The 12,354-nt window shown below is 38.5% G+C and overlaps 1 protein-coding gene across 3 annotated transcripts in view; it reads right to left on the bottom strand.

Annotated features, from left to right (window-relative positions):
- Window positions 1–12,354, bottom strand: part of CKAP5 (cytoskeleton associated protein 5) — a 42,195-nt gene that overhangs the window by 15,394 nt on the left and 14,447 nt on the right. For all 3 annotated transcript variants that reach the window (XM_009999545.1, XM_009999547.1, XM_009999548.1), the window contains exons 15-26: window positions 11,169–11,261; window positions 10,374–10,559; window positions 9,832–9,926; window positions 7,147–7,204; window positions 6,930–7,055; window positions 6,450–6,586; window positions 6,118–6,292; window positions 5,466–5,576; window positions 3,321–3,449; window positions 2,513–2,707; window positions 1,727–1,862; window positions 885–973 (exon numbers count right to left, since the gene is read on the bottom strand). In XM_009999545.1, coding sequence (XP_009997847.1) covers window positions 885–973; window positions 1,727–1,862; window positions 2,513–2,707; window positions 3,321–3,449; window positions 5,466–5,576; window positions 6,118–6,292; window positions 6,450–6,586; window positions 6,930–7,055; window positions 7,147–7,204; window positions 9,832–9,926; window positions 10,374–10,559; window positions 11,169–11,261 — 1,530 coding nt within the window. The remainder of the gene's footprint in view (window positions 1–884; window positions 974–1,726; window positions 1,863–2,512; window positions 2,708–3,320; window positions 3,450–5,465; window positions 5,577–6,117; window positions 6,293–6,449; window positions 6,587–6,929; window positions 7,056–7,146; window positions 7,205–9,831; window positions 9,927–10,373; window positions 10,560–11,168; window positions 11,262–12,354) is intronic.

The raw sequence follows: 12,354 nt of genomic DNA, 5'->3' as shown, positions 1-12,354 counted from the left end.
CACACTGGTACTGCCTTTGCTGAGGCTTGTATTAGTTTTGGGCTGGCTGGTATTGCCTTTGGACATACTGCTACTAACATCTGACTGCTGTAAATAAGCCACAGAAAAGGCTTTGTTGTTAGACAGCTATTTACTCTTAAGAGTTAACATTCTAAATCTTTTACTGTGTTCACAGCCAAGGCAATAACTCTGGCATCAGAGTTTTTACAGAAGAATACATCAACTTCAGCAAATCTTCATCCTTCAAGGTTTGTTCAGTTCATTCCTGCCACAAATCTGGACCTACATCAAATATTCCTGTTACAGCATCACTTTAGACAATGAAGGCTACTGAACTGCAGAACAATTTGGGTGCTTTATTTCAGTTATACACATAGGAAAAACTTTAAAGTTAATAGCAAAAAAATAAAATACTGTAACACAAAACAACAGAAAAACCTAATCACAAATTCAAACATAATCAGTTCAGATCACTGTAATGCATTAACTATCTTCTTTCCCTTTTTGCACTTGTGATTATTTTACCCTTCACACTGTAAAGGAGAGATTAATTTCTTTTGATACACAGATTCAAAATTCCTGTTCAAAGCATACCGTTGGAACTGCAATGGTAAGAATGAATTTTCAACAGCATGAAATGACGGAGGCCAAGCAGATTTAGAATGTGGACTGAACTGCTCACAAGACTGCATTTTTGACAACATGGACTTTAAGAATTGAATACGTAATGACAACACTTGTCATTTCAGAACTCAAACCAGCATGAAGATTCTCAGTAAAAGCAGTCCCTAGCAAGGACTAGACTCTTCTACCTTATAATACATTCACAAACCAGAGTTACTAACTTAATGGAAGTGATTTTATACAAAGTGAAATCAACAAACCTTAGCTTTAGACGAGACTCCTCCTGCTTTGACCTTTTTGGGATCAGGCTTGGGCTCCATGGAATTGGACCCTGAATCTTCAGCAAGTGCTGGAGAAACAATAGACCATTTCAAACCATCAACAAGCCCATTTTAGGTCAGCTCAGTTTTCCATTCTTAGGACAGAAGAAAAACTGATCATGAACAGAATAATCACACAGTTGTCTGAGGATTTTAGACCCATAAAAGAAATTCCTTAGTATGCTAATTCCACATTAGCATACTAAGTTTTCATAATTAGTATCATAGTATGTTAGCAAATTTGTCACGATCAAAACAATTAAGAAATGCACATGCACATACTGCACAAGGTAATAATGTCTAGAGCTGTAGCTGCATGCAGTTTGTCCAGGCCCCAGCAGAGAGAGAAGGCAGCACTGCTTCTTCAAATCACTTGGCCCCTAATCCCATTACCCTCTTTTTTGCATCAGCACAAGCATTCTGGTAGCCCTACAGTGAACTATTTTCACATTAATTTTTAAATGTTCTGTTAAAATCAGGTATTACCAAAAAAATACCCCTCTGTTCCACAAACTTCAGCTTCAATACCAAGTAGGTATTTTCTAAGAGCAGCTGACAGATTGTTGTGTGGAAAAGAAAAATCCTCCTATCTTGGAAATTGACTCAACTGCCATTAAGACCACAACTGCAGACAGAACTCACTTCATCACACAGCTACTTGTAGCCCTATCTATGCTGAATTCCTCTCCTCCTGCTAAGTATGTTTCTTCCTCTGGCATGTCAAAAAACTTTAAAAAATCAACCCTCTTCTCAGTCACTTCCCAGAAATTAAGAGAGGTTACCTGAGGAAGATTGGAATTTGGCTGGAGCTGCTCCCCCTACCACTCTGGAAGATGCTTTAGCAGGAGGAGCTGGTTTGGCTGGCATGTTGGCTTTGGCTTTGTCAAGCATGGCCAGTACTTGGTCTTTGGAAGTTGGCTAGAGAACAGAGGAGGAAAAAAAATGAAGTGATACACTTGGAGACAATAGTGATAGTGATTACTAATACACAACACAGAAAAAAAAACAAACATACATTAGCTTGAAACAAACTATTCTCTGTTAAGCATATTCCAGGAGGCTTATCTTAAAACAATGTTTTCAGAGATCTGTGTTCTGAGACAAAACACCTTTCCATTAAGCATATTCCATAAGATATATTGGAACCATGTAAACAAGTAATCTATTCTAGGTGAGTAATCCTACAACATTAATGGGTGTCCTAACAGCAATCCAGCACTCCAGGGTCCGTAAGATACACCAAACTGCTAGAAGCCATCTCAAAGCACATGTTCAAAGGCATACAGTTGGATGGTAACTGGTACGGAAGCTGCCTGGCAGTTAGATTTTTTCAGAAAAACAGTCAAGAAATATCAAGCTCCTGAAGTGATGAACCTGTGGCGGCCATAGGCTTTCTCAGGCAGAGAAAGCTTTAACTCTCAGCCTCCTTACGCTACTCTCAGTCCCCTCTGAAAATATTCTTATGCAGACAAGCTTACATGACTCAAGACAGCATGATATTGTGGGTGTGACTTTTTAATGTCTACTCATTCAAGGTCACATTATCTAAATCTTAGTGACAAAAATACCTTCAGCTTGCCAGTGGCTTTTGCCATTTTCTCAAAGCCAAGATGCATCATAAAGAATGGCAGGGCATCCTGTGCCTTTTTACGCACGTCCCCATTTCGATCTTCAAGGCAGGAGTACAGGTGAGGCACACACAAGAGTAGGTCAGTGGGAACAGAACGGAGGGTAGGCAACTTCTCAGCCAGCCAACCAAGAAGCTGAAAGAAAGTTTCAAAATAAAAGTTTTTGAAAAAGTGCTCAAAATTGTTCTCTCTGGCCAGAAAAGCGTGAACTGTAGTCCTTCTACGTAAGCAGGAAAAAACCTCACCCCAACCTTTGTTTAGACAAATTTTCTTAACCAACATCAACTTTCATGTCAGCAATTTAAAAATATTAAAAAATTAATTACATTATGTTAACACACAGCTATCTTAAGACCTGGAGCTTGGTATCTTTAGACTGCATAGGCTCTTTTTCAGCCACACTTTATCAACCTCAAACATATAAATGCCCCTCACTTCAGTTGTGGTTTTCACTACCATGTGAATAATTTGAGGGAAAACACTGCATCTTAAAATGCTGATCAAAATATACAAAAGTTTCATTTTGAAGACACTGAAATCTGAACAGCAGCTACCAAGCAGGAAGAAAGCTCAGTATTAGCCTTTTGCAGTTTAGCAATTTCATGTCAGTATGAAGTCAGAGCTATTTGCTTACTCATATAATAGTACCACTGTGTCATTCCAGTCTGCACAGACAAACATGGACCACAGCAAGTAAGGTTATTTTGATTAGACACACAGAAGGAAGAAGTACTTAACAGAAGCCTACCTCTTGTCTTAGGAAAGGATTTTCTTTTTTGAGCTCCTCAGACAGGTCTTCCCCTTCCAACCACTCTTTCATGCCAGTTTGTTCAGCCCAGGCATTCACAGTTGCTAGTGCAGCAGCACGAACATTATTCTGCAGCAAGAACAAGATTTAAGAGCAATCCTAAAGAGGGATCAGAAGATTACTACAAAAGAGGCAACAGGTTTGTCCTCCCCATGAAAAGAAAAGGCTTCTATATCACAGGCTTTGAAATCTGCTTTTTATTCACTGCTCAAGGAATTCAAGATTCAGAGGAATTTAGTTTTAGTGTTGCTGCAGAAATCACTGAATCAGACACTATCCTTATATACCATAATTTTAAAAAACAAGTTTAATAAAGAAGGCCAGAGGATATCTTAAAAGCACTTTGTGCCTGCTACCATTAATTTATGAGAATTTTGGGAGTCTCTAAACTCTCAAACAAGCTAAATAATAGGGTTAGTTATTTATGTAATGCTTAAAATAGACTTAGCACATTCATAAATCAAGGGAAGTGGGTTATGAAGCCTCTTATTTAGGACATACATGAGCAAAAGTCAAGTCAGGAACAGGAGAGCCCTCTAACAATTTCATCTTTAGTGGTTTCGTCTTTTCCATGCAAAATTTAGAACAGTAAGACTCATTTAAACTTTAGTATGAATCAATTTTAAATGCAAAGGTAACATCCAGGCACATACCTAAATAAGAAGTGAGTATCCCTGCAACTAATTTTTCCCCTCTTTCATCTCATTGAAGAAAATAAATCATGTGCTGCAGGTAAACAGGTGCTCATCAGCCTCTTTAAGGCATTGGTTCCCCTCACCCAAACTCAATTTGTCTTCACTCGTGTTATAAGCTGTTAATATTCATCAGCTATTGGTCCACTATCAACATTTTGAAGCAGGGCCCAAAAAGGACCCTCCTCATCTTCAAAAACCCTAGCAACTGGATAAATTGGGTAAGTCTTGCAGTACATTCTACTGTAACAATATCTGAATGATTATACAATCCTCTATCAGCATTATAGTCCTTCCAAGTAACACTGGCGTTATGCATTTTATTAACAAGACAAACACAGTTGGTCTTATCCTTAAACCATGTACTTGGAACTGAAGGGAGCTTGCTGTTTCCTCAAGATAACTGGTGAACACAAGAATTAAATTTAATCACACAACATCTTAGTTCTTTAAGACTCTTAAAGAGCAAACAACTGAACCAGGAGTTTTTATCTACCTCCAGGACCAGTCCTAGTCCTTCCACTGCTTGGGACAGGTAGATCCATTTTCTGTGTTTTCCTACTCACATTCAGAGTAGATATATCTGAAATATGTCACCTCTGATAACTGCCTATGACTTCTGGCAAAATACATAGGCATTTCCCCAAGCCTCCTACCCCCATTTCTTCAAGTATCTCTTTCTTGTGGTCCTAGTTTTGATTTTGATATAAAACCTTGACAGTCTCAACACTGACATTAAACAAGCTTCAATATTAGCTGCAAGTGTCCGGTTTCAACCTACAGTTCAAAGATCTCCTACACAGTGACACAAACGCAACAATGTGCACTGGAATCCACACTAAAATGCTAAAAAAATAAAGTTCTACAAGCATCTTTACCAAGCAGGCCTGATTAGTGTCTAACATGCTGTATTTTCAGCATTAAAAGTATTCAGTCACATTTCATTCCAAAGCTGAATATGACATTAACTAGGTTTATTTGCAAGCAGAATACACCTCAGGCAGAATTGTATTTAGGCACATATTCATATTTCAATAACAGGGATGTAATTTATGCAAGAATCTTTCAAAAAATGTGTCATTAGTTTAATTGCTGGAGCAGAGCAAAGTGGCCTTGGTCTATCTCTCATACAAACATTTGAGCTTTAACAGCTCACTAGCTGGAAAGCTTGCTGTTCATTTCAGTAAGTGTGCTGCTTAAAAAAAACACTGAAGAAAACAAAATCAGTTAAAAGAAAACTGGCTTCATCCTGGCTCAAACCAGGACAGTGAGATTCTGAAAGTTTTAACTACCACCCACCTCTCAAAAGCAACTCCAAACAGCAACAGTTACTCCCAGGTATAGCTCAGATAGTGAGTAGCCAAAAGGAAAGTGATCTTGATGAGCATCTTACCTTACTGTCTCCTAGGACTGTGATGACAGGAATGCTTTTCTTCAGCTGCTGTTTGATATTTGGGCCCATTGCTGTTGCTAGCTGCTGAAGAATGCTGAGTGTTTGTTGCACCTGCACATCAACAAAAAGGCTTTGAATAAAAGATTATTACAACTGTGTGTCTAAAACTTCAAGTCAGGTGGGGAAAGTAACAACTGCTGTACATCTAAGCTTTTACTTTAGAATGGATGCTCAGTTTTATCTATTCCAGACTTCAAATTCTTCACACAGATAAAAATTATTTATATATTCTGAGTACATCAAAGTCCAACTAAGAATATTTTTTAATAAGGGACATTTCAATTCTATGAATGATCCAACTTAATTTTTGGCTTTCTTTTGTTGATTAGTTTTTTAGATTTGCTTACATTATATTAACTGCAGAGGCAGACTTTCCTTTCTTTGAAGGCTTTTTTTTTCATACAAAGCCAAGACAAATGCAAATAATTTGTAAAAATAGGTAAATTTATGATCTAAAATACACAGTTCACTGTTTTCCAATCGTTGATTTCAGGACATAGTAACAGACTGAGTAATAAACAAGGTTCAGAAATCAAAAACAGTTTGAAATTCTAATCTGGAAACAGCTGAAACAAGATTTTCAACAATGTACCAAGATTTTATTGGAGTCATTAAGACGACTCTTCAAAGCAGCTGGAAGTTCTCCGATGTTTGGCTGTATGAACTTTGCATCATTTATTATGCTTGTCACTTCATCTAGACCTTCCTTTCTAATCTTCCAGTTTTTGTCCCCAATCTTAGACACCAATTCAGGTGAGATCTTATCACTGTAAGAGAAAAAAAGGTTAAAAGTCCATTTTTTAGTTACACATCTTTTAGTATTTCAGTGCTTTAACACCGGATTTATGCTCAGAAAGTGTTTATAAAAACAAAGTTTTGAATTGCAGTGAAAGATGATTTTTAGGCTATAGAATCCAAACCTACCTAATATCTGTTCTTGGCAAAAGATCCACAACATCATTCCCAACATCTTCCTGTTCCTCTTCCTCGCCATCATCCCCACCTCCTGTACTATGCCTGGAAATGCCACGAGTTGGGGCTGGTGCCATCTGTCCTTGCATCTGCAAGGAACACAGAAAATCAGAAGCAGCTATATTACAGTTTTTCATTTGACATTACAAATATTACACTTGTATGATATGAATGTGCTGTCTCAGGGTGACAGATTGCTAAAATATTATGCTATTTAAACAAAACCAGAAAGCTCTAAAGTTCCTTACGAAAAAAGTAACTGTTGACATAGGTTGACATAATGAGTTTGCAGCTGCTTTGGTGAGCTGCCTTAAAAAATCTGGTTCAATTACAAAAACACAGGTGAGTCCACAATTTTACTACAGTTTCCAGCTACTGAAGTTTCCTAGTAGTTTTAACAATACTTGGTAGTGAGAGAGCTACACTTCATACCTTTTCAAATTCTGCATCTATCTGAGAGAGAAGTGCTGGCTTTTCATCCTCGAAAAACATTCGCAAAGGAGGTCCCACATAAAGGTACATGACTCCCAGTAAGGTAATGGCAGAAGTCCTTACAGCCTGCCAGGAAGAAGATAAAGACATTCAGTCTTCAAATTCTTCAAACTGAGGACTGATAAAAATTCAGGATTAAAATTCTAAATTTACTCACAGGGTTGGTCGCAGCAAGAGCCGTCTTCACGTTACTGATGAAAGCTTTAACATTCAGTCTGTGAGGAAAAAAATATCCCCCATAAGCAAAATGCAGCACAGGAAGCACCAACAAGAAACATCACAATTTGCTAAAGGAAAAGAAAGCTACAAGAACAGATTCATACAAGTAACTTATAAGCAGAAGATACTTGCATATATAAAATAATACAACATGTAGAGTGTAGATGGTGGCTATTTAACTAACTACTGAAAGGGGAGAATAGCTCATGAAAAACAATCAACATATCAAAGACTGCTACTATTACAGCTGGAAAGTTTCTTACATTACAACACCCACAATTGCCAGGACTGAAATACTGAGGGATGAGTCTAGAATAATTGTAAGCAACTGACACACATGGCTATGTAATAAAGGTGAGATTTTTTTTTTGTTAAATTGTCTCAAGATCTTTCAGAAAAAGGCATATATTTCAAAAAATAAATTTACAAAGAAAGGAAGGTTTAGAATACTAATCTTCTATACCACCACTGAATTTAATAGAAAATAGGCAATCACAGAAGCTTTGTTTGTGCAGCCTCAAACATGGCTGTTCTAGGATCATATCATAGAATGGTTTAGATTGGAAGGAACCTTAAAGGTCATCTAGTTCCAACTACCCTGCATGGGTATGGACAACTCCCACTAGACCAGGTTGCTCAAAGCTCCATCCAACCTGCCCTTGGAACACTTCCAGGGAGGGGGCATCCCCAGCTTCCCTGGAAAACCTGTTTCAGTGTCTCACCACCCTCACACTAAAGACTTTCTTCCTAAACGTCTAACCTAAATCTACCCTCTTTCAATATAAAGGCATTACCCCTTGTCCTAATCACTACATGCCCTCATAACAAGTTTCCTCTCCAGCTTTCTCATAGGCTCCTTCTGGTATTGGAGCGTTCTCTTCTCCAGGCTGTACCAACCAAACTCCCTCAGCCTGTCTTCATAGGAGAGGTGCTCCAGCACTTTGATCATCTTTGTGCCCCTCCTCTGGACTTTCTCCAACAGCTTCATGTCCTTCCTGTATTGGGGACTCCAGAACTGGACCACAGTACTCCAGGTGGGGTCTCACGAATGCGGAGTAGAAGGGCAGAATCGTTTCCCTTGACCTGCTGGCCACACTTCTTTTCATGCAGCCCAGGATACTGTTGGCTTTCTGGGCAGCAAGTACACATTCCCAGCTTATGTTGAGCTTCTCATCAATCAATACCCTCAAGTACTTTTCCTCAGGGCTGATCTCAATCCATTCTCTGCCCAGTCTGTAATTGTGCTTGGGATAACCCCAGCCCAGGCACAGTCTTGGTCTTGCTGAACTTCATGCAGTTCACACAGGCCCTTCTCAAGCCAGCTGAGGTGCCTCCGGATGGCCTCCTGTCCCTCCAGCATGTTGACCACACCACATAGCTTGCTGTCATCTGCAAACCTGCTGAGAGTGCACTCAATCCCACTGTCCAAGTCACAAAAAAAGATGTTAAACAGCACTGATCCCAGTACTGACCCCTGAGGCATGCCATTCATCACTGGTCTCCATTTGGTCATCAGGCTGTTGACCACAACTCTGAGTGCAACCATCCAGCCTATTCTTTATTCACTGAGTGGTCCATCCATTGAATCCATACCTTTTCAATTTACATGCCAGGATGTCATGTGAGACAGTGTCAAATCCTTTGCACAAGTCCAGATGGATGATGCCAGTTGCTCTTCCCTTGTCCACCGACGCTGTGATCCCATCATAAAAAGTCATCAAATTTATCAGGCACGATTTGCCCTTGGTGAAGCCGTATTGCTTGCCACCAACCACCTCCACATTTTCCATGTCCCTTAACAGAGCCCTCAGGAGGCTCTACTCCATTATATCTACACATCAATTACCCTGCAGGAAATAAATACTTTCTGGGGAATTTACTGAAGAAGAGTGTTTATTTTCCAGAGTTAATCGATGTAACTATCCATTAAATAGCTGTCAAACATCTTGAACAGGCATAGTAACTGCCCAAGTACTCAAATTCATGCTTGAAGTCTTTACTGCTTAAGAATTCTGTTCTCAGGAGTAACCCATATTACATATGCTTGACCACATCGAGTTAGGAGACTGGTGATGAAAACTTAAGGAATGTTATCCCTGGTTTTGATGGAGAATGCATTTCATACCCTCACAGTGCCAGATGAAATGATGGCTATTTAGCTGGCTAAAATTTCTTCCTATTATCAGCCTCAAAATCCCTCCTGAGGACAGTAATAAGCATGCTGGTATGTACTCCTCTGTAGGCTGTCAGGTTTTGGTTTTTTAAACTATAAATTATAGTGATCCACTTGGCTGCAGGTGTATCCAAGTAAAACAACAGACATGCAACACCACAGCTGCTTGCCCAGCCCACTCCTACAGTATATAAAGTTTACCAAAAATGCTCTTCAGAGAAGGTAGAGTGATGAAGAAAGCATCTAGTAGTGTAACAGTATCCTACCCTTTCAGTAATGTCAGATACTTTCATTTAGAGTTAGAATAGCACCTGGCAGAGCTAGCATCAGTTTAAGGAAAAAGAGTTCAGATACACTTGGAGGCACACTCCTCAGACCCATCTGACAGAGATTCTTAGTCCTAAGTTAGAAACATTCTCATTCAATTAGAAATTTACTTAAAAGACATACCCAGAAAAGCCAAACTCTTTAATTGCATTTGAAAGCCAGTTCAAAGTTTCCGACTGGTTTTTAGGATTCTTTTGAGAGAAAGCCATAGCCACAACCTGGAACAGATGAGAGTTAAGTGTAAACAGTGGCAAACCAGGTGACAAAACACTGTAATAAGGGAGTGAAGGCACCTGCAAAACACACAGGGCACTGTAAGTACACACTGAAACAGCTGGGATAACATACTAGGAAAAGTTTGTTGTGCCACTGTATCAGAGTATGATTGCAACTGAAGTGAATCAGAAGTTCTTGAAGTACTTGAGGGCAACTGGAGAAATCTTTATTATGGATGTGTACCTGATGTGGCAGGATTTCAGCAAAATACCAATTCATTACTCATTATTTCCTTTTTTGAAGGAACTTTTAACTTCTGCCTCAGAAGGTATCTTGAGAGCAAACAAAACACTTTCAGGCAACACAGAAAAGTCAAAGACTTAGGATTTACAACCCACATAATATTTCTGATTTTATTTATTGGAAGAATACCTTTGCTGCTCACTCACCTGCTCAGCAGTCCATGGCAACTGACAAGCCTCTGCTATTGCTGTCATGGCTTCTTTTGCATTACTCCCACATTTCACATCACCAACCTTGTCTACAAGACCATCCAGCACCACCTGTGCTGAAGTTTTGGAGAAGTTTCCTTTCTGTGCAATCAATGCAACTATATGCAGTTTCATCTGCATCACCTGGAAGATCCAGAACAGCAAGGAAGTTACTGATGCTTTTGTGTATTTTAGACCAAGGTTTTCATTCTATATATTTACAGATATATGCAAAAATAAATATATCTATTTGTGAGTAAACACAGTATGTATAAAATGTGTGTATATACAAACACAAATTCATACAGTTGACTATATAAAAGCATCCACAAACAACATTTGTTTACACAAATGTATATTATATATACACACATGGATATATACTGTTTTTTCCAATTATACACAAATTCTGTGTATACCAATATATATGTTTATATATGCATACACAATCACTAGTACTGGGCAGCTGTTACCTACTTTTAGAGCTTACATGTAACACATCTATAAGCATATCTGCACACATGTATACACATCCATACACCTCTATGTACCTTCAAACATTGTCTCTAAGTTTCAACTGTCAGCAGAAATAAAACCTAATTTTAGAGTGTATATTGCTCATTGACTACAGATATAACTGTGGTCACAGTGCTAGGACTGTGACACACATGCACCTACAGCCCTTTGGTTGGAAACACAACTTACACAAATTAACAAAAATGGACTGTTAGTAACTGAAGGATAATGCATTACCTGAAAATTTGTTTCCTTCCAACCAGGTTTTTTGGCCAGCATTCTTACTAGAGCTTGGCAAGGCATTTCACTTCTCTCCATAAGCTCAACAGCCTAAAGGATAAACATCAAGTTAACCAGTGGATTGCAAGTGATACAAAATTCAAATCACAAACAGAAGTTACCTCTGTAAATATTTTCTTAATACTGAATTAAGTTGCAGAAATTGTCCACATAAGAACTTACCTCAAGAGCCTTACTACATGACACTTTCACAAGGAACTCATTTTACTGGTACTGAGCCAACATTTAAACTACAGCATTGATATTATTATACTTTGTACATTCTTTAACAAGTGTCCTTACAACCACTATTAGCAATTCCAGCTCTGGGATTTTAACACTTGACTGAAAAAAACAAAACCACAACACTCCCCAAAGCTAAACTGTTTGGTGGGGTTTTTTTGTTGTTTTTTTTCAAGGTGAAATACACTGTGCACCTTTCACACTGGAATGCTGACTACACAGCAGAGATTAAGTTTTAATGTAATCTAAATGACTGGTTTTACTCTTACTTTAGGCTTTTCCTTTCCACTGAAATGGTAAAATCTTCTGGCTTCTGCAGCAGCATTTCAGTGCAGCCAGTCACTGTTTCACATTTTAAGTCAGTCACCTTTTCCATTAAAAATAGCAAGGCAGGCTTCACATTTAAGTGATGCTTTATTTGACTGTGACTACATGAAGCACTTGCAACCAACCATGAAGTCTGCTTGCTGGTTATTGTGTAACTCTTCAAACATCAGCTATTTGCCAACTGAAATTTTAGTATCATAAATTGCTGCCTAACATGATATCAGCAGGGACTTACTTGCCACTGGTTTTGCCCAGTCATGGCAGAACTTTCCATTTAAACCCTGTTATCTGTGAGATTAAGCTTCAGAATTATGTTTTAGAAAAATCTCTATGCATCCTCAATCCACATACAAATATTTCTGACAAAAGCATAACTATATACATTAAACTAAAAGACTTCACTGTTCTTATGGAAAACAGCCAATTATACCATATAAGTCACTTGGATTAAATACTACTTGCATCTGAATTCATATCTGACATCTGAAATATCACTGTTACTGGCCTGTCTTCTTTTAAAAGAATTACCAGGCTTTAAAAGCTGAAGAAATCACTGCACTCTACCTACTTGCCT

This window comes from Chaetura pelagica, unplaced genomic scaffold (assembly GCF_000747805.2).
Source record: "Chaetura pelagica isolate M959 unplaced genomic scaffold, ChaPel_1.0 scaffold55, whole genome shotgun sequence".
Lineage (NCBI taxonomy): Eukaryota > Metazoa > Chordata > Aves > Apodiformes > Apodidae > Chaetura > Chaetura pelagica.
The sequence above is the reverse complement of the archived record's forward strand: the minus strand, read 5'-3'. Positions and strand labels throughout refer to the sequence as shown.